This window comes from Nerophis lumbriciformis, linkage group LG22, assembly GCF_033978685.3.
Source record: "Nerophis lumbriciformis linkage group LG22, RoL_Nlum_v2.1, whole genome shotgun sequence".
NCBI classification, from domain to species: domain Eukaryota; kingdom Metazoa; phylum Chordata; class Actinopteri; order Syngnathiformes; family Syngnathidae; genus Nerophis; species Nerophis lumbriciformis.
This window is the reverse complement of record NC_084569.2, coordinates 35,150,526-35,176,758: the sequence shown is the minus strand read 5'-3', so window position 1 is coordinate 35,176,758 and position 26,233 is coordinate 35,150,526. Positions and strand designations below refer to the sequence as shown.

At 40.7% G+C, this 26,233-nt stretch overlaps 1 protein-coding gene across 1 annotated transcript in view; it reads right to left on the bottom strand.

The window, feature by feature from the left end:
* Positions 1–519: 519 nt before the first annotated feature.
* Positions 520–26,233, bottom strand: part of bcl2l12 (BCL2 like 12) — a 44,493-nt gene continuing 18,779 nt past the window's right edge. Inside the window, exons 5-8 of the mRNA XM_061973785.2 lie at positions 22,030–22,125; positions 10,702–10,778; positions 8,306–8,569; positions 520–1,453 (exon numbers count right to left, since the gene is read on the bottom strand). Of these exons, the coding sequence (XP_061829769.2) occupies positions 1,412–1,453; positions 8,306–8,569; positions 10,702–10,778; positions 22,030–22,125 (479 nt within the window). The 3' untranslated portion in view covers positions 520–1,411. The remainder of the gene's footprint in view (positions 1,454–8,305; positions 8,570–10,701; positions 10,779–22,029; positions 22,126–26,233) is intronic.

Genomic DNA, 26,233 nt, shown 5'->3' with positions numbered 1-26,233 from the left:
AATTCGGCGATCGCCTTCTAACCAACGATTGGTATGTGTTTGTTTGGCATTAAAGGAAACTAACAACTATGAACTAGGTTTACAGCATATGAAATACATTTGGCAACAACATGCACTTTGAGAGTGCAGACAGCCCAATTTTCATCAATTAATATATTCTGTAGACATACCCTCATCCGCGCTCTTTTCCTGAAAGCTGATCTGTCCAGTTTTGGAGTTGATGTCAGCAGGCCAGGGAAGCTAGGGTCGATATTCTTCTCTTGATCATCTTCGGTGGCATAAGGGACGGTATGAGCCAAGACATCCAGGGGGTTTAGCTCGCTCGTCTGCGGGAACAAACTGCCGCCATTGCTTGCCGTGCTACCGAGGTCCTTTGTCCCTGAATTGCTCACACACTCCGGCATATTCAATGGGGGTCTGGCGGCAGATTTCTTTGACTTTATCGTTGGAAATGCATCTGCTTTGAGTGTCGCAGGATATCCACACATTCTTGCCATCTCTGTCGTAGCATAGCTTTCGTCGGTAAAGTGTGCGGAACAAACGTCCAATTTCTTGCCACTTTCGCATCTTTGGGCCACTGGTGCAACTTGAATCCGTCCCTGTTCGTGTTGTTACACCCTCCGACAACACACCGACGAGGCATGATGTCTCCAAGGTACGGAAAACAGTCGAAAAAAACGGAAAATAACAGAGCTGATTTGACTCGGTGTTTGAGAAAATGGCTGATTGCTTCCCGATGTGACATCACGAGAGCGAATACTAGAAAGGCGTTTAATTCGCCAAAATTCATCCATTTAGAGTTCGGAAATCGGTTAAAAAAATATATGGTCTTTTTTTCTGCAACATCAAGGTATATATTGACGCTTACATAGGTCTGGTGATAATGTTCCCCTTTAAGTACATAACTCCACATTCATAGTTTTGATGTGACAATCTACAATGTAAATAGTCATGTAAATAAAAGAAACTCATTGAATGAGGAGAAGGTGTGTCCAAACTTTTGGCCTGTACTGTATACACTTTTAAAAGCACGGCTGGTTGATTGTTTTGAGTGCAACTGTGCACATGGAATAATTTAATACACGTTATCTATCACACAATATAAAAACATAATGCAGTTGTAAAATGACTTCACAGGGGCACTGTTCTGCTAAAACTACTATACTGTACTGTTATTAATACTGTGATTATTAAACACCTGCTTGCATAGAAACTGGAGTTGCTCAAGCCACACATTCTGAGCATTTTACGCTTGGCCAGGATGCTTTCGTTCGTTCGTAAGAAGAGTGCACTCTCACCTCATAATCCATCCTTCATTTATGCATTTTGTGAATTGATTTGACTATGAATTCACAGTAATAGAAAATCGATACCACCAAAGCCTCCTTGTGTTGTCAAACTCCTGGAGAACTCAGTCATATTCAATGGGATCCTTCATTTCTGCCACGTTCTCCTGAGGATGGAATAAAACATCAACTTTAGTGGGATTTATAAGATAAACTAGAGTACCGTATTTTTCGGACTATAAGCCGCAGTTTTTTTCATAGTTTGGCCGGCGGTGCGACTTATGTGTGAAATTATTAACACATTAGCGTAAAATTAAAATTGATCGTATGTACGAAAGAAAAAAATCAAGGTACTGTACAGAAACAAACTGGACCCTGTTCTGAAGGGTCATCACCTTGAATGAGTAAAATTGGTGAAATGGATGAGGTTTTAATTTTTTTGATTGAAACTTTTATTAGTAGATTGTACAGTTAGGGGTGTAACGGTACACAAAAATTTCAGTTCGGTACGTACCTCGGTTTAGAGGTCACGGTTCGGTTCATTTTCGGTACAGTAAGAAAACAACAAAATATACATTTTTTGGTTATTTATTTACCAAATTTGTAAACAATGGCTTTATCCTTTTAACATTGGGAACACTATAATAATTCTGCCCACGTTAATCAACATTAAACTGCCTCAAGTTGTTGCTCAGATTAAATAAAATGACAAAACTTTTCTTCTACATATAAAAAGTGCAACATTAAGCAGTTTCAAGTCAACTCATCATGCTTAATTTATTACAGCATTTGGGAAGCCTGTAGTTGATTTTTATTATGTAAATGTTATATTTTTATCAACATGTGATAGCAGGGACCCTGCCATTCAAAACTAGGCTGCTGCATTACTAATGATTAATGTAACTATAGCTGAAAAAATAGTACAATAGCAATAGGAGAGACTATTTATCCCTGAACACCATGGAGGTCATGTAGGCTTAATGATGCAGTTACATTATTAAATCAATTATCAGAGACAGAAACTCTTCATTTAACATAATGTCCTTTTTTGCTGATTCAACACAGCTCAATCAACACAGAAAAAGTTAAAGTGAAATAACAGACAGACTGGGCTTTGCTGTCCGTAACACACACACGCTAAAAGCGAATTAGCCTTCATCTCAAGCCAGGACTGCGAGCGAGCTGAGCTGCCGTTTTATATTTCTAGAAGGTCAACGGGCTCATAGTGATGTTACTAGTAATTGACTGGGAGGTGTTTATTATCATTTGGGGAGAGTCCGCTGCCTGATGCTTACCTGCTAAACGCTAAGAACGGACTACATGCGCTCTGAATACGCACTGCTGATTGGCTGTTACCACTCTGTGTGTAACCAATCAGATGGTTGTGTGGGTGGGACAATGCTGGGTGCTGTGTAGAGGACTGACAGAGACAGGCAGAAGAAAGCGGAGCAGCTTGTTAAGACTTTAGCTTAGCTTAATATGTTCGTGTGGAAACTCGTTCGGTACACCACCGAACCGAACCCCCCGTACCGAAACGGTTCAATACAAATACACGTACCGTTACACCCCTAAGTACAGTACATATTCCGTACAATTGACCACTAAATGGTAACACCCAAATAAGTTTTTCCAACTTGTTTAAGTCAGGGTCCACGTAAATCAATTCAAGCACGTTTTGTACTCCCTCGTCCCAGGAAGAATGCTTTGCGGAAATCTTTTATTTATAGATCTGTATCGCTCTGGAATAACCTGCCTCGAATTCTCACCGGCATTGAAAGTAAACAGGTTTTTAAAAGGAAAGTAATATTTTATCTGAGTCTTTAAATTAGTTTGCATATTGATGATTTGGTTTGGTTTTGTATTGTATAGTTTATATGGTAATTATTATTCTGTGACTGGAAATTGTTTGCTTGTTTTCTTATTGATGCTTTTATTTTTTTTTCTGTATTGTGTAGTTACAATTATATACTCTTACTTGTAATTTTATTGAGTTTGTGGACCCCAGGAAGACTAGTGGGTTGTTGTGGCAACCAGCTAATGGGGATCCTTAATAAAAAATCAAATCAAATAGACAAGATTTGAGCGAGCTGCCGAACGTGTCCTGTATCTTACTGGTCAACGCGGTCAAATTTGATAGAGGCCAAACATTCCGGAATGCAAACGCTTAAACGATTCTTTAGGGTGGGAATGACGTCATTACGCAATATGCGTAGTGACGTCAGATAGCAAAAAGGCGGCGCCCGGGCGAAACAAACACTCTAAAGTTGGGCTACATTTTTATAAGAAAAAATCCCAACAGCGCTACTTGTAATATTTGCAAGGCTGCTATTTCATCAAGAGGAGGACATACGAGCAATATCCTGAAACATTTGAACACACACAATGCAATAATAATTAAAGCTGCAAGCACCGATGGACGGGACCGACTTTGACGGCACATAAAATCCAAACCGGAGCAGTAATTAAAACTCTATCGTCAAATTTTAATCAGAAGGGTACAATCTCTCTCCTGTGCTAGTTTGAAGCCGACACGACAAACGAGGAGATAATGTTTAAAAAAAGGTGACTGTTTTTAACCCAACTTTTATTTTGAAGGGGGAATTGCAAACTTCCTGTTGATTTTTGCTGGGGGTTCTCAATGGATGAAATGTAGGTCTAAGGGAGACCTACGTAGAGGTTTTTGTTTCATGTCTCTACGACATTCCTACTGGACGTTACAGGCAGTTTTGTCTGTTTTCTTCCAAGAGCAGCTTAGTCTGTTTTATTCCTAGGGGACGCTAGAGTGCAATTTTGAGTTTTGGGGTTTGCTTTTTTTTTTTATTAGATCGCAATTACCGCCAGTCCTGATGTGTGTGTCCAGTTTGGTGAGTTTTGAAGCATGTTAAGGGGGTCAAATTACAGCTCAAAAAGGCAAAAGTGACTGTTTTTAGGAACTTTTTCTTTTGAAAGGGAAATTGCCAACTTCCTGTTGATTTTTGCTGAAAGATGTCATTGTATGAAATCTAGGTCTAAGTGAGACCTACATAGAGGTTTTTGTTTGATGTCTCTACGTCATTCCTACTGGAAGTTACAGGCAGTTTTGTCTGTGTTTTTTCCTAGGGAGCGCGAGAGCGCAATTTTGAGTTTTGGAGTTTGGTTTTTTGATTAGATTGCAATTTTCGCCAGTCCTGATGTGTGTGTCAAATTTGGTGAGTTTTGAAGCATGTTAAGGGGGTCAAATTACAGCTCAAAGAGGCGGCCGGTATAATAATAATAATAACAATGGGCCATGCGGGCCCTAATAAAACCTTACAATTACAATACAACATTGCGGTCCCTAATAAATGAATGTTGCGTTTTTGAACGCTAGCAAGTCATCTGACTACAACAGGGGCTAACAAGTCCTATTATGTTAGTGCTATTATTTGTTACAATGAAATGAATGCCTTCAAGTGCTGCAAATGTAATTACTAATAAATAATCTGCAAGCAAAAGCTGGATTTGTGCTCTGTCGCCTGCTCTTTTTTGTTCTGTTTTTCTATACATTTTCTCAGCAGCCAATTGTGGCACCGCCAATTTCTGGACAAAGTTGAAAAGCTGTTGCTTGTTTGGACACAGAGCTCTCAGCCTCGGCGACACATTTAGATGTTGTCAGCCGTGGCTATTTTGAGAGATTCAAAAATGGAGCCGCCGTCCACAGTGTAGTAAGACACGGCAAGGTTGCTAGGTCTCACAAGGTCGATGCAGAGGAGCTGGTGAAGCAGGAATTTATCGACGAAGAGGGCTGACAAAGGAAAGTTAATCCTTTTTTTAGTTAGCTTATCCAAATACCAGACATGTGGAATAAGGAACAAGTGATTAGATTTGAGGGATGATCGGGCTCACTGTCCTGATTCAGAATTATTTTAAAGGATTGTTTACTTTTGGAAGTCTGCTTTCCTACTTAATGTTTTGTTTCATGATTGAACAGGCTATCTACAATTTATTGACTTTACAGTTGAACCTTGATTTACGAAGTTAGGGCCTGATTTTGTCAGGCTTGTCCCTGACAGTTTGGTTAAAGGGGAACATTATCACAATTTCAGAAGGGTTAAAACCATTAAAAATCAGTTCCCAATACAAACAAACATGGCGGATAGATAGCTCGGATTCAGACTCGGATTTCAGCGGTTTAAGCGATTCAACAGATTACGCATGTATTGAAACGGATGGTTGTAGTGTGGAGGCAGGTAGCGAAAACGAAATTGAAGAAGAAACTGAAGCTATTGAGCCATATCGGTTTGAACCGTATGCAAGCGAAACCGACGAAAACGACACGACAGCCAGCGACACGGGAGAAAGCGAGGACGAATTCGGCGATCGCCTTCTAACCAACGATTGGTATGTCTTTGTTTGGCATTAAAGGATACGAACAACTATGAACTAGGTTTACAGCATATGAAATACATTTGGCAACAACATGCACTTTGAGAGTGCAGACAGCCCATTTCAGGCGCGCTAAGAACATATATTTTTCCACGATTTCAGCACTCAGGTTAACCATACCTAAATAGACACAAAATACTGCATTACACAAGACTACTCGAATGATTGAAAAAAATAAATGTTTTTAAGCTAAATTATTGGTAAACACAGTTTATGTATACGGTAATCATTTACATAAAACTGCGAGTAATGAATAAAGTTTTCATCAATTAATATATTCTGTAGACATACCCTCATCCGCTCTCTTTTCCTGAAAGCTGATCTGTCCAGTTTTGGAGTTGATGTCAGCAGGCCAGGGAAGCTAGGGTCTTTATCGTTGGAAATGCATCTGCTTTGAGTGTCGCAGGATATCCACACATTCTTGCGATCTCTGTCGTAGCATAGCTTTCGTCGGTAAAGTGTGCGGAACAAACGACTGACCATTTCGTCGGCTTTCCTCACACCCTCGTATTTTGAACAAATTTCGTCCAATTTCTTGCCACTTTCGCATCTTTGGGCCACTGGTGCAACTTGAATCCGTCCCTGTTCGTGTTGTTACACCCTCCGACAACACACCCACGAAAGTGAGAAAATGGCGGATTGCTTCCCGATGTGACGTCACAACAAGTCCATTTCAGGGCTGTCTGCACTCTCAAAGTGCATGTTGTTGCCAAATGTATTTCATATGCTGTAAACCTAGTTCATAGTTGTTAGTTTCCTTTAATGCCAAACAAACACATACCAATCGTTGGTTAGAAGGCGATCGCCGAATTCGTCCTCGCTTTCTCCCGTGTCGCTGGCTGTCGTGTCGTTTTCGTCGGTTTCGCTTGCATACGGTTCAAACCGATATGGCTCGATAGCTTCAGTTTCTTCTTCAATTTCGTTTTCGCTACCTGCCTCCACACTACAACCATCCGTTTCAATACATGCGTAATCTGTTGAATCGCTTAAGCCGCTGAAATCCGAGTCTGAATCCGAGCTAATGTCGCTATATCTTGCTGTTCTATCCGCCATGTTTGTTTGTATTGGCATCACTGTGTGACGTCACAGGAAAATGGACGGGTGTTTATAACGATGGTTAAAATCAGGCACTTTGAAGCTTTTTTTAGGGATATTCCGTGATGGGTAAAATTTTGAAAAAAACTTCGAAAAATAAAATAAGCCACTGGGAACTGATTTTTAATGGTTTTAACCCTTCTGAAATTGTGATAATGTTCCCCTTTAAACTCGCAAACACTCCTTAACTTTAACAGCCAGGTCGCTACGATGATTAGGAATAAAAAAAATAAAATCCACTTTCTCTTGCCGGTTAGTCTTCTTGGCGTGCAGCGAAAGTGAGGGAGGGAGGAGGTAGTGTCGACAACGCTGTACATACTTCCTGAATGTTTCAAACCACACATAGCTTGTCCATTGATTTTTTTGGGACTCATATTTAGCTAGCAAAACTAGAAAAAGGTTGTATAAAGGCCAAAAAACACTTAAAAGCCTCACAAAGTAGATCAGCACGCCCACAATGGGTGGATGAAACGTCTGTAACAATGAATTTCCCCAAGGGGACCAATAAATCTAAATCTAAATCTAATTATTCTCCAGTGCAATAACAGTACTGAAAGGAAGGCTAAAAGGGCATTAATGGGAGCCTAAGAAAAAAAAAAAAAGTAACTAAATAGTTACTTTTCACAGTAACGTATTACTTTTTGGTGTAAGTAACTGAGTTAGTAACTGAGTTACGTTTGAAATAAAGTATCTAGTAACTGTAACTAGTTACTGGTTTTCAGTAACTAACCCAACACTGTTTAACAGTACTGTATCGCAAAAAAACATAAGGTGGTGATAACGCAACTTTTCATTTAATAATAAAGCCAAAACTAGTTGAACTGTCCTCCTAATTTGCACCTGCCCTGCCAACACGCGCACACACACACTGTCACTAAACCTGTCGTGCACTCAGTTTAAACTCTCAAACACTCCTTAACTTTAACAGCCAGGTCGCTACGATGATTAGGAATAAAAAAAATAAAATCCACTTTCTCTTGCCGGTTAGTCTTCTTGGCGTGCAGCGAAAGTGAGGGAGGGAGGAGACAGTGTCGACAACGCTGTACATACTTCCTGAATGTTTCAAACCACACATAGCTTGTCCATTGATTTTTTTGGGACTCATATTTAGCTAGCAAAACTAGAAAAAGGTTGTATAAAGGCCAAAAAACACTTAAAAGCCTCACAAAGTAGATCAGCACGCCCACAATGGGTGGATGAAACGTCTGTAAGACAAGGTTCATGCGCCAAGCCATATTTTGATTCCGTCTGTGGTTTGTAAATAGTGGCTCGTAAATCAAGGTTCCACTCTACTACTAAATGCTAAGTTAATGAATTTTACTACACCTTTTCGCTCCTTTTCTTTTACTATAAAAAACAAAATAGTAACCTTGTCCATGTTTAAGCGCAGGAAACCTGAAGATGTACGTTGTATTGTACAGGATTGTGTATGTATGTTTTTGTATTTTTATTCCACCCTAGAAGAAGAATCGTTCGAATAAATGATTGAGGTCATACGGTAAAAAGGGTTGAGCACTCACCCATCCTCCCTGATGCTTGACCCAGGGGGCAAAGCTTTCCATGTAGTTCTGTGCGAAATCTTGCATGCGTTGGGCACCAGTAGCTGTCACGATTCGCCTTGACACCTCCATCGTGACAGCAATGCGCCGCAAAGTTGGACTCGCCGTTGGAAGGAGGACTGGAGCTTCTACTACCTGAGTGCGGCTGACCGTGTCCAGAAGGATGGCGAAGGAGTTGTACGATAGGCGAGCCAAACTGGAGCGGAGAAAGGGGTCCATTTGGATCTGGATGAAAGTTGGATTGATTAGCAGAGATCCCAATGGAGATTGTATCAAAAGGTGTTAAACGTGGGAACTAATAGTCAAGTTGAGCAATTAGAGAACAACAATAACGATGGTGGAGAACACGACGATCAAAGCAGCAATGTTAAAGAGGAACTGCACTTTTTGGGGAATTTTGCCTCGTCACAATGCCATGTGAGACAAAAACACGTCCTCTTTTTTTTATGCATTCTAACTAGAGATGTCCGATAATGGCTTTTTTGCCGATATTCCGATATTGTCCAACTCTTAATTACCGATACCGATACATACAGTTGTGGAATTAACACATTATTATGCCTAGTTTTGTTGTGATGCACCGCTGGATGCATTAAACCCTGTAACAAGGTTTTCCAAAATAAGAGAACAACTTCAACTCAAGGTATGGAAAAAAGTGCCAACATGGCACTGCCATGTTTATTATTGAAGTCACAAAGTGCATTTTTTTTTTTTAACACGCCTCAAAACCGCAGCTTGGAATTTGGGACATGCTCTCTATGAGAGAGCATGAGGAGGTTGAGGTGGGTGGGGGGGGTGTATATTGCAGCGTCCCGGAAGAGTTAGTGCTGCAAGGGGTTCTGGGTATTTGTTCTGTTGTGTTCATGTTGTGTTACGGTGCGGATGTTCTCCCGAAAAGTGTTTGTCATTCTTGTTTGGTGTGGGTTCACAGTGTGGCGCATATTTGTAACAGTGTTCAAGTTGTTTATACGGCCACCCTCAGTGTGACCTGCATGGCTGTTGACCAAGTATGACTTGCATTCACTTGTGAGTGTGTCAAAAGCCGTGGATATTATGTGACCGGGCCGGCACGCAAAGGCAGTGCCTTCAAGGTTTATTGGCGCTCTGTACTTCTTCCTGCATCCGTGTACCACATCGTACAGCGGCGTTTAAAAAAAGTCATACATTTTACTTTTTGAAACCGAAACCGATACCGATAATTTCCGATATTACATTTTAAAGCATTTATCGGCCGATAATATCGGCAGTCCAATATTATCGGACATCCCTAATAATAAAACATCACTTACTGTACACAGTCTGCTGTCATTACGAAGCTGACTGATATAATATTGTTATAATCCTGTTTTAGATGAAAAATGACTCATAATTCTCACGAAGAAAAGGAGAGTGGAACCAAGCGTCTTTTTGTTTCATTCTTGTTATTTCCAGGTCTAAATAGGCTGTCAAAGTGTACCAAATTGTTGTTCTACTATTCCAGTGAGAGGCATGATTTATTATCTACAATTAACTACCACTCGATGATGTCAACATTGGCAAACACACTAATGAACACGGTTCTGCTATAGATAGTTTGTCTGCGTTAGCGCTAATATTAACAATATCACTAAAACTTGGTTAATATTCAAGTTACGAAATGTAAATGGACTATTGTTGACGCTTTTTGCACGTTTTTTTATTAGGTTTTATGGGCGAAATAAAGAACCTCCCATTGGCTCCACGGTAAGCGGACTTTTATTTACGTTTATTTACAAGTTAGAATGCGTTAAAAAAAAATCAATCCGTCGTCATAGTGATTGTGAAAATAGGCAAAATTTTAAAAAAGTACAGTTCCCCTTTAAGTAAAATCCTTAAAAATGCTCCCGTATGACTCTGATGCAAATGTGTCAAAATATTGGGGTCTTCATTAAAGTTCATTTAAATTATGCAAGTAAGTAATTTACAATTAATCAACGTACAAAAGTGTGACTAATCAGATTTATTTTATTTGTTTTTATAAGTTAAAAATTAACCTTTAGCATACTGGATTCGTTTAGCCTCACCCTCTTTTGTTTGGACACTTTTGTGACCAAGTGTGAGTACGCCCTTTGTTGATATATTTTTATTCTTATTTTAATATTTTTCTATTTTGTTTCCATTTATACCCCCATTATTTACTTTTTCCTTATTAAATTTGATCTCAATTCTGTACACTGCTGCTGGAATTTAAATTTTCCTGAGGGAACTCTCCTGAAAGAATCAATAAAGTTCTATCTATCTATCTATGTATCTATCTATCTCTCTATCTATCTATGAGCTGCTGCTTTGTGTCATTATATGCAGGTTCAGTACGGTCATTCCAATGAATATTTACCTACCTTATTGTTCATAGAATCTCCCTCTACAGACAACACTTCAACCAGCTGCTGCACCACCAATTCGTTGTCATGCACATCTAAAGTGAAAAGAGGGAACAACTTTAGATTAAACAGTCCTTTAAAAATTAAGTCTAAAAACAATATAAAGTACAACACATAAAATTGTGTTGTTGTTCTGTTTGCGCTCAATCTTTTTCATGTTTTATTATCAGCCCTTTGAGACACTTGTAATTTAGGGCTATGAAAATAAACATTGATTGATTGATTGATGATGAAAAAAAGGAAAAGCAAAATCATTTAAAGATCTTGAAAATCCAATGTAAAAAGTATCAGTATTGGCAACAATTGACCAGTACAGTATTTACTTGGTGTAGCTGCTGTTAGAGGCAACTCATACATATCCATCCATTCATTTCCACTTGTATATTCTTCAATAATATTCAAATGAAAAGTGCAAATAATATATATTAAGGGTGTAACGGTACGTGTATTTGTATTGAACCGTTTCGGTACGGGGGGTTCGGTTCGGGTTGAGGTGTACCGAACGAGTTTCCACACGGACATATTAAGTAGTGTACCGCACGTTGTGTAAACAATGCACACCGAGGCACAACACACGGCATGCTAGCAACGACCGGGCTACTACAACATGCAAAAGCCAGAGCTAGAAGACCCTCCTGCCTCGTTAAGATCTCCCGTTTGGGAACATTTGGGCTTTGCGGTGCGATACAACAATGGATAACATCGCTTCAACGAAGAGAAAGACGAACAAACACAGCTCCCCACCGCATTCAAGCAGCCTCTCCTCGGCGAGTCAGGCAGGGCTAAAGCAATAACAAATGTTTTTATAGCAGCAGATTTAAGACCATATTGCATTAAAAACTAGATTTTGAGCCACTTCTATGGTGGAAGAACAATGAGCCCATATATCCTCTTACTGCCAAGTTAGCCAGGCACTACCTCGCCATACCTGCTACCTCCGTGCCCAGTGAAAGGGTATTTTCCACAGCTGGAGACATTTTAACTACAAGCAGGTCTGCTCTTTCTGCAGACAATGTGGATAAACTGATTTTTCTGGCAAAAAACATGAAAATTGAGTGAAAGTCACCAGGGTTAAAGGCTGGGGGTGGGGGAAGAAAAGTTAATCTGAGGCTGAGTTGACTTGAAACTGTTTAATGTTGCACTTTTTGTATGTAGAAGAAAAGTTTTGTCATTTTATTTAATCTGAGCAACAACTTGAAGCAGTTTAATGTTGCACTTTATATGTGGAAATGTTGCACATTATATGTAGAAAGGTTTTGTTAAGAAACCAATTCTGAGCCTTATCTTATTTAGTTTTTATTTTATATATGTTGACCACATGAACCCTGGCAATGGACCCTGTGTGTATATGTATGTTATTGTTATGCTTAGCATTCATGACTGCCTGCTGTTGCAGTGATCAGCCTAGTGGTGGCTCACATCCATCACACACACAGCTATTTTAAAGCAATGTTAAAAGGATAAAGCCATTCTTTACAAATTTTGGTAAATAACCATGAAATGTATATTTTGTTGTTTTCTTACTGTACCGAAAATGAACCGAACCGTGACCTCTAAACCGAGGTACGTACCGAACCAAATTTTTTGTGTACCGTTACAGCCTTAATATATACAGTACAGGCCAAAGGTTTGGACACACCTTCTCATTCAATGTATTTTCTTTATTTTCATGACTATTTACATTGTAGATTGTCACTGAAGGCATCAAAACTATGAATGAACACATGTGGAGTTATGTACTTATAAAAAAGGTGAAATAACTGAAAACGTGTTTTATATTCTAATTTCTGATTACTGCTTTGCACACTCTTGGCATTCTCTCGATGAGCTTCAAGACAAACTGACAAACAGTTTCTACCCACAGGCCATCAGGCTTGTGAATGCTAACTTGTGAATGCTAGCTCCCCCCCCCCGTTTTACTTTTGTCTTTTTAGGGACGGCGTGGCGAAGTTGGTAGATTGGCCGTGCCAGCAATCGGAGTGTTGCTGGTTACTGGGGTTCAATCCCCACCTTCTACCATCCTAGTCACGTCCGTTGTGTCCTTGGGCAAGACACTTCACCCTTGCTCCTGATGGCTGCTGGTTAGCGCCTTGCATGGCAGCTCCCACCATCAGTGTGTGAATGGGTGAATGTGGTAATACTGTCAAAGCGCTTTGAGTACCTTGAAGGTAGAAAAGCGCTATACAAGTATAACCCATTTATTATTTATCTTTTTGAACAAAAGACAGCTACCATGACCACCCCCGAACTGTGAACCATAACTGTAGACACTTTTCACCTTTGATCACTAAAGACACTTTAACTGCTGCTGTGACCAAATGTCACCTCCATATTTATACTGTTGACTGTCAATCAGAATGTGCAATAATGTTATGTTACTTACTGTGCCTTGTATATACATTTTTATTTTCAGCTAAATACCGTGTGACTTGTTGAAGGGTGGACTAGCAAAGTAAGATTTTCATTGTACGGCAAACTGTCTGTTTAACTGTGCATATGACAATAAACAATCTCGAATCTTGAATCTTGAAGAGACACCTGAAATGGTTTTCACTTCACAGGTGTGCCTTATCAGGGTTGATTAATGGTATTTCTTGCTTTATCAATGGGGTGGGGACCATCAGCTGTGTTGTGAATGAGAAGGTGTGTCCAAACCTTTGGCCTGTACTGTATGTACTAGAGATGCGCGGATAGGCAATTATTTTATCCGCAACCGCATCAGAAAGTCGTCAACCATCCGCAATCCACCCGATCTAACATTTGATCAGAACTGCATCCGCCCGCCATCCGCCCGCACCCGCCCGTTGTTATATATCTAATATAGACGATGCAAGGCATTAGTGAGGTTATAAAGCTTTTGCCTGTTAAAGAAAGGAGACTGATCCAACGCAGCACAGACTTTCGCGTGCCACGCTGTCACGACCCAGACGCACACCAGTGCGCAATCATATGGGAGCCGCGCTGAGCGCACCTCCAAGCGCGTCTCGCTGCCGGCGACGGCCGGGTATATGGGCCCGACGCTCCAGCGCCATCCATTTTCAGGGCTAGTTGATTCGGCAGGTGGGTTGTTACACACTCCTTAGCGGGTTCCGACTTCCATGGCCACCGTCCTGCTGTCTATATCAACCAGGGTGAGCCCCACCCCTTTCGTGAGCGCACTGCACGCGGAGTGACCCCTGTTACGCGCCCCCGGCAACAGGGGTGGCGGGCAGGTAAGCTGCGCGGGCGGAGCGCGCGGAGTGACCCCTGTTACGAGCCCCCGGCCACGGGGGTGGCGGGCAGGTAAGCTGCTTACCTGCTGCGCGTGACGCCGGCCGCGGCGAAGGCGGACGAGGCGGGGTGTCGGTGCGGTGGGCGCGGTGGTGACCCTGGACGTGCGTCGGGCCCTTCTCGCGGATCGCCTCATCTACGGCTCCCGGTGGGGCCCTCTCGGGGGAAGGGGCCTCGGTCCCGGACCCCGGCGAGGCGTCGGGGGCCTTCTCCGCTCCGTAAAAGTGTCCATCTCTTTTTTTTTTTCTTCTGTTGTGGCATATGCAGCAGGTGCCTGCTCGTTTTTCGTATGTGGGTAACAACATTTAACTATGTATATATATTTCCGAATTGGTTTAACTGCCACCCGCCTGAATCTATTTAAAATCTAATTTTTTTTTATTTCAATCGCCCGACCCGACCCGACCCGCTGATGAAATCTAATTTTTTTAAATTCCATCCGCCCGATCCGCGGATAATCCGCCGACTCCGCGGTTGTGCCCGCAAACCGCGCATCTCTAGTATGTACACATTCAACTTAATTAATAATAATTCACAGTGAATTCATGCTGATGCAAATTTGTTGTGTTCATGGAAACTATGTAAAAAAAGAAGGGGACATGTTTTTTGACACGTGAAGGCATGTTCAAAATAAATGTCTTTTAAACCAATGATGGTGAATGGCGAGGGGAGTAACACCTGGTATTGGATTGATACCAACATTTGTGAAAGGAAGATAAGTATTTGTTTCCGATGATGCTGGTCGTATGTGAAAATACTATTACAAGGCCTCTGAAACTAGATGGCCGGTTTAATATTGTGAGCACAATAGAAGTGGAACTGATGCTTTGAGGTTTGGGAGTGAGTAAGGAGTACTGTACTTGAACTGTGTGTAGTTTTTGTACACTGTAACAATAACATTGGTTGCACAGTGCAAACTACAGCTCGAGTCAAGAGCGCTCATCCCAGATGAGGTCGTTTGTTCAATTTGTTTCATCAAAAGTGAATTTTCATAATTAGCGAGGGAGCCGCCAGTCCCACTGCAGTCACATGCAGAGTGTTCTGTGGTCTTTTGTCCGAAGAATACAGACTAATGTATTTATAGGGGTGTCCCGATACAACCTTTTTCCTTCCGCTACGATATCGTTATTGGAGCCTTAAATATTACCGATATTAATCAGATACCATATTATTACCGTATTTTTTTACTATAAGGCGTACTTATAATCCTTTAATTCTCTCAAATCCCCATTGCCTTATACCTCATAACCCGGTGCGCCTAATGTATGTGCTTACTGATCTTGGACCAATTTTATTTGGTACATGGTGTAATGATAAGTGTGGCCAGTAGATGGCAGTCACACATAAGAGATACATGTGGAAGGCAGTTCTGTTCAATAAATGAGCTAGTACTCGAGCCAGACCAAAACTTTAATGTTTCATTGAGATTATAGGACATTACACACAGCGCTTAAAAATATTTTCAAATTTTAATGGATTGTCAGAGCATTACAGCTACCATAGTCAGACGTATGTGCTGCAACATTATTATAGAGCAGTGGTTCTTAACCTTGTTGGAGGTACCGAACCCCACCAGTTTCATATGTGCATTCACCGAAACCCTACTTTAGAGAAAAACACTTTTTTTTCTTAATTTCATCTTAATTTATAAATATGAATCATGAAATGATGTTATTATATTAAAGAAATACTAATTAATATATATTTTTTACAACCAGAAATGTACACATGATCCCAGTTTACATCTCATTGTGCAACATGTGAATGTGATATCTGAAAGGGGTACAAATTATTTCCAAACCCCCCCAGACATACAATACTAGTACACAGCTCATGACAAACAATATTTTTTGTTATTGTCATTGTTTTTGGGCCAAAACACTTACATTAGAAAATATGGAAATGACTGGTGTCATTTGATTTATAATAATAAAACATTTAACTTGTTATTTAGTCAGGTTTGGGACAGGTGTGGCCACAGTGTGCACGTCTGACGTCGCTCACATGTGCTCCTCTGAATCCTCAAGGAGTTTTTGCAATTGCTCACGCACATGAAAAATTAGAGGGAACATTATTTGGGGGTATCCATAAGACGCCGATAGGGAGAAGTTGTTATTTACACGATGAGTCGGGCGTGTCTTGACCTCCGCCGAACCCCTGAGCCCGACTGACCGAACACCTAGGGTTCGATCGAACTCAGGTTAAGAACCACTGTTATAGAGTGTGTGTATAAGGACCCGAAAATGGCACCTACACTATTAGGAGACATATTATCTGGCGTTTTGTTTCGCGATATTATGCAAAACCAACTTTCCCTACCTATTGGTACCCGAGGTTGTGTATTTGGGGTCTGCATAAGTCCCGAAAATTTGTGTGAGTCCGCGTCCTAGAGAATAAGCTCCTTATTTTTCTCTATCCTCTTGTTGTGGGGCATTCATCCTCCCCTGTTGCCATTGTAACACAAAGTAGTGTACAGTTATGACTTCTATCAGTCAGTAGACAGCTAAAAGCTACATTAAAAGATGACAGGGATAAGACTCTGTCGAAGTGGAGCCACGTAAATAAGACCCGCCCATGGCAACGCATTCTGTAGAAACAGTCAGAAAGCGGCTTGAGAACGGTCTGTAAAACATAATCGATACCACATGTAGACCACAAGGTTGTGTTTTAAATGTAGAAAAAAAAAATCATAATATGACACCTTTTAATGCGCCTTATAATCCGGTGCGCCTTGTGGTCTGAAAAATCAATCACAGAGTACTTACAAGCAGACACGGTGTGTAGACAGAAAAGGGAGAACGGACGCATTTTGGCGTAAAAACTGATGATAAAGGAAGTTATAACACTGAAACGCCCTCAGGAAGAGGTGCTTTAAAACATGGCTGGGTAGCTAGCTAGCAGCTAACATCCATCCAGTGTTTCAGCTACTTCTAAATCACTAATCCTCGCCTCCATGGTGAAAAATAAAGTACGTTTCTTACAAGTATCATCCCTGCAGGACGAGGAATAGCTAAACTTGCTTCACTACACACCGTAGGAGGATACAATAGCTCACCGGCGTCACCGCTAACAAAAGATAGTGCTCCTGAATGTAAACAAATGCCATGATTGGATCTACACCTGGCATACGCTGTAATGATACCAAGTACAATAGCGTATCTAGTCGATACTACTATGATTTCATCAATATTTTTCATCGTCACAAAATCTTTTTTTTAAATTCCTATTATGTTTATAAACTCAAGAAATACGTATATATAATATAATTCTGTAACTACTCGGTATTGAATCGATACCTAAATTTGCGGTATCATCCAAAACTAATGTAAAGTATCCAAACAACAGAAGAATAAGTGATTATTACATTTGAACAGAAGTGTAGATAGAACATGTTAAAAGAGAAAATAACCAGATATTAACAGTAAATTAAAGTTTAAAGTTAAAGTACCAATGATTGTCACACACACACTAGGTGTGGCGAGATTATTCTCTGCATTTGACCCATCACCCTTGATCACCCCCTGGGAGGTGAGGGGAGCAGTGGGCAGCAGCGGTGGCCGCGCCCGGGAATAATTTTTGGTGATTTAACCCCCAATTCCAACCCTTGATGCTGAGTGCCAAGCAGGGAGGTAATGGGTCCCATTTTTATAGTCTTTGGTATGACTCGGCCGGGATTTGAACTCACAACCTACCGATCTCAGGGCGGACACTCTAACCACTAGGCCACTGAGTAGGTGGATTAATACTTAATTTTCTACAGCTGTCATAATTTTGACAAAAAAACAGAATGAGAAATGACACAATATGTTACGGCATACGTCAGCAGCCAAATTAGAAGCCTTTGTTTGTTTACTTACTACTAAAAGACAAGTTGTCTAGTATGTTCACTATTTTATTTAAGGACAAAATTGTTCTTCGATTGCAAAAAGAAACATGTGTTTAATGTACCGTAATATTTTTTGTTAAAATAAAGCCAATAATGCAATTTTTTGTGGTCCCATTTATTTAGAAATGTATCAAAATACATTTTGGTACCGGTACCAAAATATTGGTATCGGGACAACCCTATACATTACATATACTTAGTGTTAGGGGTGTAACGGTACGTGTATTTGTATTTAACCGTTTCGGTACGGGGGTTCCGGTTCGGTTCGGAGCGTAACGCACGTTGTGTAAACAATGCACACCGAGGCACAACACACGGCATGCTAGCAGCTAACGGGCTACGATAGACTGACCATACGTCCTCTTTTCCCCGGACATGTCCTCTTTTGCGGAGCTGTCAGGGCGGAGTTTCTTAAATGCCTCAAATGTCCGGCATTTTGAGTTAGGGTTGCGTGTATTTTCAATGTACGTTCAGGGTTAAGAAGGGGTTAAAAACAAAACAAATTGTGCGCGCAGCAGCATTGGTGAGGGAGGGGCAGAGACAGAGAGAGAGAGAGAGTTATGATAAACGCGCATGCGTCGCCAGGCTCTGCTATTTATCCATAGATTTATCAGATTTAATTTCTTACTATCTATAGCAGGGGTGTCAAAAGTGTGCCCCGGAGGCCATTTGCGGCCCACAGCTAATGTTTTAAAGGCCCACGGCACATTCTAAAAATACTATTAAAATAAACAAAAACATAACAAAAGTGACGTAACGCAAGTTGTGTAAACAAGGCACAACACACGGCATGCTAGAAGCTAACGGGCTACGATAGACTGACCATACGTCCTCTTTTCACCGGACATGTCCTCTTTTGCGGAGCTGTCAGGGCGGGGTTTCTTAAATGCCTCAAATGTCCGGCATTTTGAGTTAGGGTTGCGTGTATTTTCAATGTACGTTCAGGGTTAAGAAGGGGTTAAAAACAAAACAAATTGTGCGCGCAGCAGCATTGGTGAGGGAGGGACAGCGACAGAGAGAGAGTTATGATAAACGCACATGCGTCGCCAGGCTCTGCTTTTTATCCATAGATTTATCAGATTTAATTTTTTATTATCTATAGCAGGGGTGTCAAAAGTGTGCCCCGGAGGCCATTTGCGGCCCACAGCTAATGTTTTAAAGGCCCACGGCACATTCTAAAAATACTATTAAAATAAACAAAAACATAACAAAAGTGACGTAACGCACGTTGTGTAAACAATGCACACCAAGGCACAACACACGGCATGCTAGCAGCTAACGGGCTAGGATAGACTGACCATACTTCCTCTTTTCACCGGACATGTCCTCTTTTGCGGAGCTGTCAGGGCGGAGTTTCTTAAATGCCTCAAATGTCCGGCATTTTGAGTTAGGGTTGCGTGTATTTTCAATGTACGTTCAGGGTTAAGAAGGGGTTAAAAACAAAACAAATTGTGCGCGCAGCAGCATTGGTGAGGGAGGGGCAGAGACAGAGACAGAGAGAGAGTTATGATAAACGCGCATGCGTCGCCAGGCTCTGCTTTTTATCCATAGATTTATCAGATTTAATTTTTTATTATCTATAGCAGGGGTGTCAAAAGTGTGCCCCGGAGGCCATTTGCGGCCCACAGCTAATGTTTTAAAGGCCCATGGCACATTCTAAAAATACTATTAAAATAAACAAAAACATAACAAAAGTGAAATAAAAAAGCTTAGAGGTGAAATGTAATTTAGAAAAAGTTGCAATGTTGACTAATAAAACAAAGCTGTTTTTGTTTCTTTCAAACTGTCATTGCTCAAAACATAATATTGAATCAAAATCAATGTTATTATGAATTATTGACCTATCCAAGGTTCCCATTACTTCACCTCAAATATTCCACTAAGAAAAATATTTTCGGTGGAAAATTTTGCAAATTATAAATAACCCAAAAAAGTATATTTTGTTGTTTTTTTACTGTACCGAAAATGAACCGAACCGTGACCTCTAAACCAAGGTACGTACCGAACCGAAGTTTTTGTGTACCGTTACACCCCTAATTAGTGTATATAAAGTGGATGTTTTTAGAGCGCTTTATATGCGAAATAGAGCGACTCCTATTGGCTCTATTGTCAGCTGATTTTTCCAAATGTTTATTTACAAGATAGAAGGCATTAGAAACATATCTCTTACATGTGAATGATAAACAACATTCCAAAAAAGTGCAGTTCCAGTTTAACTCCTTGCAAGACAGTACAATACAACAAAAGTTAGTTATCTGCAGTATCAACAGCAGAGGACACGCTGATGACAACATTCCTAAGAAGTTGCTGTGTGCAAATGTTTCTGCATATCGGTAGTAGTTCCTCCCTTTGTTGAAATGTCTACTTTGCAAGTTAAGTTTCTCTTTCTGTGAAATGTAACTCCGTAACATCAGTCGCACCTACAATAATTGTATTCCAGTGTTCATATGTGTTTCTAACCCGTTTTTTTCCATTCATGTCCGTTGTAGCGTAATGTGATCCGAGCTTGAGAAACAGGTTTTCACTGCGATGCATTCTCTAGTAATGCGTAGCTTTGAAGTGAGTCGGTCGTTTCCTTGTTGTGCACTATTCCGGTTTTCATGCATTGGAGGACATCGAACGTGTGTGCTTTAGGGCTGCAGCTAACGATTATTTTTCTATCGATTAATCTATAGATTATTTTTTCGATTAATCGGTTAATCTATAGATTATTTTTTTTTCGATTAATCTATAGATTATTTTTCCTTTTACCGATTATTTTTTTAATTTAAAATGAAGAGGAAAAAATAAATGTAGGCCAGTTTTTTCAAAAGGCATGGCTTTTATTTACAAAAAAAAAAGTATGGCCACTCAGTCAACATTGACAACAACATGACAAAATATTCTGTAACAATGTAAACATTTAAAACTTTTAACATTTAACAAAATTAAAAGTAGCTTATTTGCTTTTTAATGTGCAAATATAAAAGTAAACATCTAGTGCAAATCTTAATATTCTGCAATAGTATAAGCATTTCAAAATTAAAAGTATTGCTTATTTTGCTTTAAAATGTGCAAAAATAAAGATAAACATCCAATACAAAAAAGTACAAAACGGAAATATTCTGTAACAGTGCAAACATTTCAACAAAAGTAAAAGTATTGCTTATTTTGCTTAATAACACAACAATGATAGTATGATTAAAGTGAAAGTTAATTGTTCGTTTGTACATAGTATATGTAACTGTTAATGTTGTAAAAGGTATTTGCACAACTAATTAACGTTAGCGTTTGTGACACGTCTTTGTGCCGTGGGGTTCTTTCAGGACCGACAGACTGAACGCCAGACGGCTTTGTCAGGTTTACAATCTTTTAATTTTACACAAAGTCTTTTCTCTTCCAACTCTTTTCTCTTTCTTTCCTCGCTTTTCGGCTCCTCTTCCTCGCTCGCTCGTCGTCCCCTGTCTCTGTCTCTCCTCCTCTCTCGCTCCACGTCAGCTTCACTCTGGCTCCTTCCAGTCTCTCTTCCTTCTCTCTCTGCTGCTCTCCTTTTCTTCAGCGAGAGGAGATTGGATGATCGTGCCCAGGTGCGCGGATCGCGCACCTGGGCACGATTGCGGCGTCGCTCCCGGCGCGCCCCACCTCGCTCGCCGGCCCCGCCTCTCCACAGCGTTAAAGAGGAGCGAGTCTTTGTAAACACTGAACAGGCACGCCAAACGCGCCTCTCAGAGCGAAACGGTGCTTTAGTTTATGAATTCACAACGCAGATACAAATGACACATTCATGTTTTTGTGTAATGATGACAACGTATACGCACGCGGACGATTGACTAGTTGATGGTGATGGCAAGAACGCTGTCGGTTTTCTTTTCAAATGTTCCTTCATAGCCGTTGTGCTGCTATGATAGGCCATTTCCGCTCGACACAGTGTGCATACAACATTATTAGGCCGTTTATTGAAATACTCCCACACTTTTGACGACTTTTGGCGTGCTTTTCCCCCTCGCTCGCATCGTCTGCTTTGCGCTCCGCCATGACAGTAGTGTGACGTAAATATACGACGCGCCGACGCACAAAAACGGCGTCGACATATTTACGTAACCGATGACGTCGACTATGTCGACGCGTCGTTTCAGCCTTAGTGTGCTTACCCAAGGAAGTCTGAGGAGTGGGACTCTGTCTTTTTGTACTGGTGGCAATCCTCTCCAGCTTCTGTGCAACTTCATCGTAGAAGTCTGGAGGGTGATCTACAACACAAGAATTGCACTAGTAAACATTGACAAGTGTGTTTCATCATCACTCATTGAATCAAAAGGCTTCCAATATAGTAACCCTATGTCAGTTTATTTAGACCAGGGGTCGGCAACCTTTACCAGTCAAAGAGCCATTTTGACCAGTTTTGCAAATTATAGAAAACAATGGGAGCCGCAAATTTTTTTTTTGAAATTTTAAATGAAATAACACTGCACACAAAGTTTTTTTTTTTGCTTTGTGCTGTGTATAAACCAGGGGTCTCAGAAACGCTGTCCACACCTTTTATATGGGATTTGAAAGCTGGTGCGGCACGCGGGTTTTAAATGAATGGCGCTTGTCAGCGTCATGCGTGCCGTGATGATACAGCATATAGCACACACTACAACCAGCGTGCCTAATCAGCCACACGTTGTATGGTGTTTCCGCTTGCTCACGTAGCTGACAGCAATGCATACTTGGTCAACAACCACACAGGTTACACTGACGGTGGCGGTATAAAAAAAACTATAACACTCTTACTAATAATGCGCCACACTGTGAACCCACACCAAACAAGAATGACGAACACATTTCGGGAGAACATCTGCACCGTAACACAACAGGACAAATACCCAGAATCCCATGCAGCCCTAACTCTTCCGGGCTACATTATACACCCCCGCTACCAAACCCCGCCCACCTCAACCGACGCACAGAGGGGGGGTTGATGTGTGAGGGAGCAGGGTTGGGGTGGGGGCGGGGTTTGGTGGTAGCAGGGGTGTATAATGTAGCCCGGAAGAGTCAGGGCTGCATGGGATTCTGGGTGTTTGGGTGCAGATGTTCTCCCGAAATGTGTTTGTCATTCTTGTTTGGTTTTGGTTCAAAGTGTGGCGCATTATTAGTAAGAGTGTTAAAGTTGTTTTATATGGTCACTGTCAGTGTAACCTGTGTGGCTGTTGACAAAGTATGCCTTGCTGTCACGTACGTGTGCAAGCTGAAGATGTATATAGTATAACAAGTGTTGGGCTGGCACGCTGTTAATACAGATTGTAGAGAGCGCCAAATGTTGTACCATCATGGCACACCCTTATTATAGCTGTAAGGGTGAAAATCGGTGAATATTAATCCCGGGAGTTTTCTGCGAGAGGCACTGAAATCCGGAAGTCTCACGGGAAAATTGGGGGGTTCAGCAAATAAGCTGCTGAGCCGCAACAGAGTGATCAAAGAGCCGCATGCGGCTCCGGAGCCGTGGGTTGCCGACCCCTGATTTAGACACACACACAACATTGCGCTTGTTAGTCCATCATTATGGATGGTACCATAGAGGCACCGGTGCCTCATTTCTTTCTATTAATTTAGCAGCACTGGATCAGAGGTGGGTAGAGTAGCCATAAATTGTACTCAAGTAAGAGTACTGTTACTTTAGAGATTTATTACTCAAGTAAAAGTAAGGAGTAGTCACCCAAATATTTACTTGAGTAAAAGTAAAAAGTATGTTGTGAAAAAACTACTCAAGTACTGAGTAACTGATGAGTAACATACACACTCATATCATATATATATACATATATACACACAAACATATACCTGTGTGTGTGTGTGTGTGTGTATATATATATATATATATAAACACACACACACACACACACATATATATATATATATATATATATATATATATATATATATATATATATATATATATATATATATATATATATATATACATATACATATACATACATTGATATATACAGTATATAATTTATATTTATTTATTTTGCCGTTTTTGTTTGCATGTTAAAGGTGTTTTAATGAATATACATGCATGTTTAACACATATGGATTCCTTTCTTTCATGAAGACAAGAATATAAGTTGGTGTATTACCTGATTCTGATGACTTGCATTGATTGTAATTAGACAGTAGTGATGATAACGTCCACGTTTTCAAATAGAGGAGAAAAAAAGTTCCTCCTTTCTGTCTAATACCACATGAAAGTGGTTGGTTTTTGGCATCTTATTTGTCCAGCTTCCATATTCGTTTTTATACACTTTACAAGAAATACATTGGCGGCAAACTCCGTAGCTTGCTAGCTTGTTTGCGCTGGCTTTCGGAGACTCTTATTTTGAAAGCGCAGGCGCGATGGAGCGGCACTTTTATTGTGAAGACAGGAACTGTGCAGTCAGTCTTTAGGCTTTTGACGGGATGTACGGTTGAAATGGAAAAGGGTCTTTTTTCCTTCACACTTTTGATTGATTGGAACTTTTATTAGTAGATTGCACAGTGCAGTACATATTCCGTACAAATGACCACTAAATGGTAACACCCCAATAAGTTTTTCAACTTGTTTAAGTCAGGTCATGTGACCACCTGGCTCTGTTTGATTGGTCCAACGTCACCAGTGACTGCATCTGATTGGTGGAACGGAGTGAACGTCACCAGTGACTATTTGTTGAAACGCAGGCACTATGAAGGTCTGTCTGACAGACCAAAACAAACAAAGCGTGCATTAACATATCGATAAAAATTAGTAGCGAGTAGCGAGCTGAACGTAGATAAAAGTAGCGGAGTAAAAGTAGCGGAGTAAAAGTAGCGTTTCTTCTCTATAAATATACTCGAGTAAAAGTAAAAGTATGTTGCATTAAAACTACTCTTAGAAGTACAATTTATCCCAAAAGTTACTCAAGTAGATGTAACGGAGTAAATGTAGCGCGTTACTACCCACCTCTGCACTGGATTGAGGCAAAAATAAGGTAGTTATTGGATTTCAATATCGAATTGGGACACCCCAATTATCAATTATTGACTAAGTTGCCAAATAACAAGTGCTAAATACCGTACCTTGTGGCTGTGTGCAAACTGAAAAAAATGCATGTACCATTAGTGGGCATGTTGCGTGTGACCTGCGAAACCTAATTGATAACAAGTGTAAACGTGGTGCAGACCGTCCTATTTCAACAAGGATTATGCGTGTACTAACACCATGGAAACACTCATTCACTGCCCATTCATGACATCATGCTCCAACGTGTGGTGTTTTGTTATGTTGTGGTACATGGAGCACACAACCATAATCTGTGACACCTTCTCTGGGCTATAACAGTACGATCTATAACAAAACCAAGTTTTTAGTACGACAAAGGTTTTTAATTTCTGACAGTCCACATATGTCGACACATGCGCACCACGGATTGTCTCTCTCCGTCTCGTCATTGCACCTTCTCGACACAATTTGCACGTACCTTTTGAGCGGCTGCAAAGAGTTTCAGGGTTGATAAATCCCATTGTGGGCGCTACATGATTAAAAGGGTCGTAGCTAGGGATGTCCGATAATATCGGACTGCCGAGATTATCGGCCGATAAATGCTTTAAAATGCAATATCGGAAATTATCGGTATCGGTTTCAAAAAGTAACATTTATGACTTTTTAAAACGCCGCTGTGTACACGGACGTAGGGAGTAGTACAGAGCGCCAATAAACCTTAAAGGCACTGCCTTTGCGTGCCGGTCCAGTCACATAATATATATGGCTTTTCACACACACAAGTGAATGCACGCATACTTGGTCAACAGCCATACAGGTCACACCGAGGGTGGCCGTATAAACAACTTTAACACTGTTACAAATATGCGCCACACTGTGAACCCACACCAAACAAGAATGGCAAACACATTTCGGGAGAACATCCGCACCGTAACACAACATAAACACAACAGAACAAATACCCAGAACCCCTTGCAGCACTAACTCTTCCGGGACGCTACAATATACCCCACCCCGCCCACCTCAACCTCCTCATGCTCTCTCAGGGAGAGCATGTCCCAAATTCCAAGCTTTTAAAAAAAATAATGCACTTTGTGACTTCAATAATAAATATGGCAGTGCCATGTTGGCATTTTTTTCCATAACTTGAGTTGATTTATTTTGGAAAACCTTGTTACATTGTTTAATGCATCCAGCGGGGCATCACAACAAAATTAGACATAATAATGTGTTAATCCCACGACTGTATATATCAGTATCGGTTGATATCGGAATCGGTAATTAAGAGTTGGAAAATATCGGAATATCGGATATCGGCAAAAAAGCCATTGTCAGACATCTCTAGTTGTAGCCAT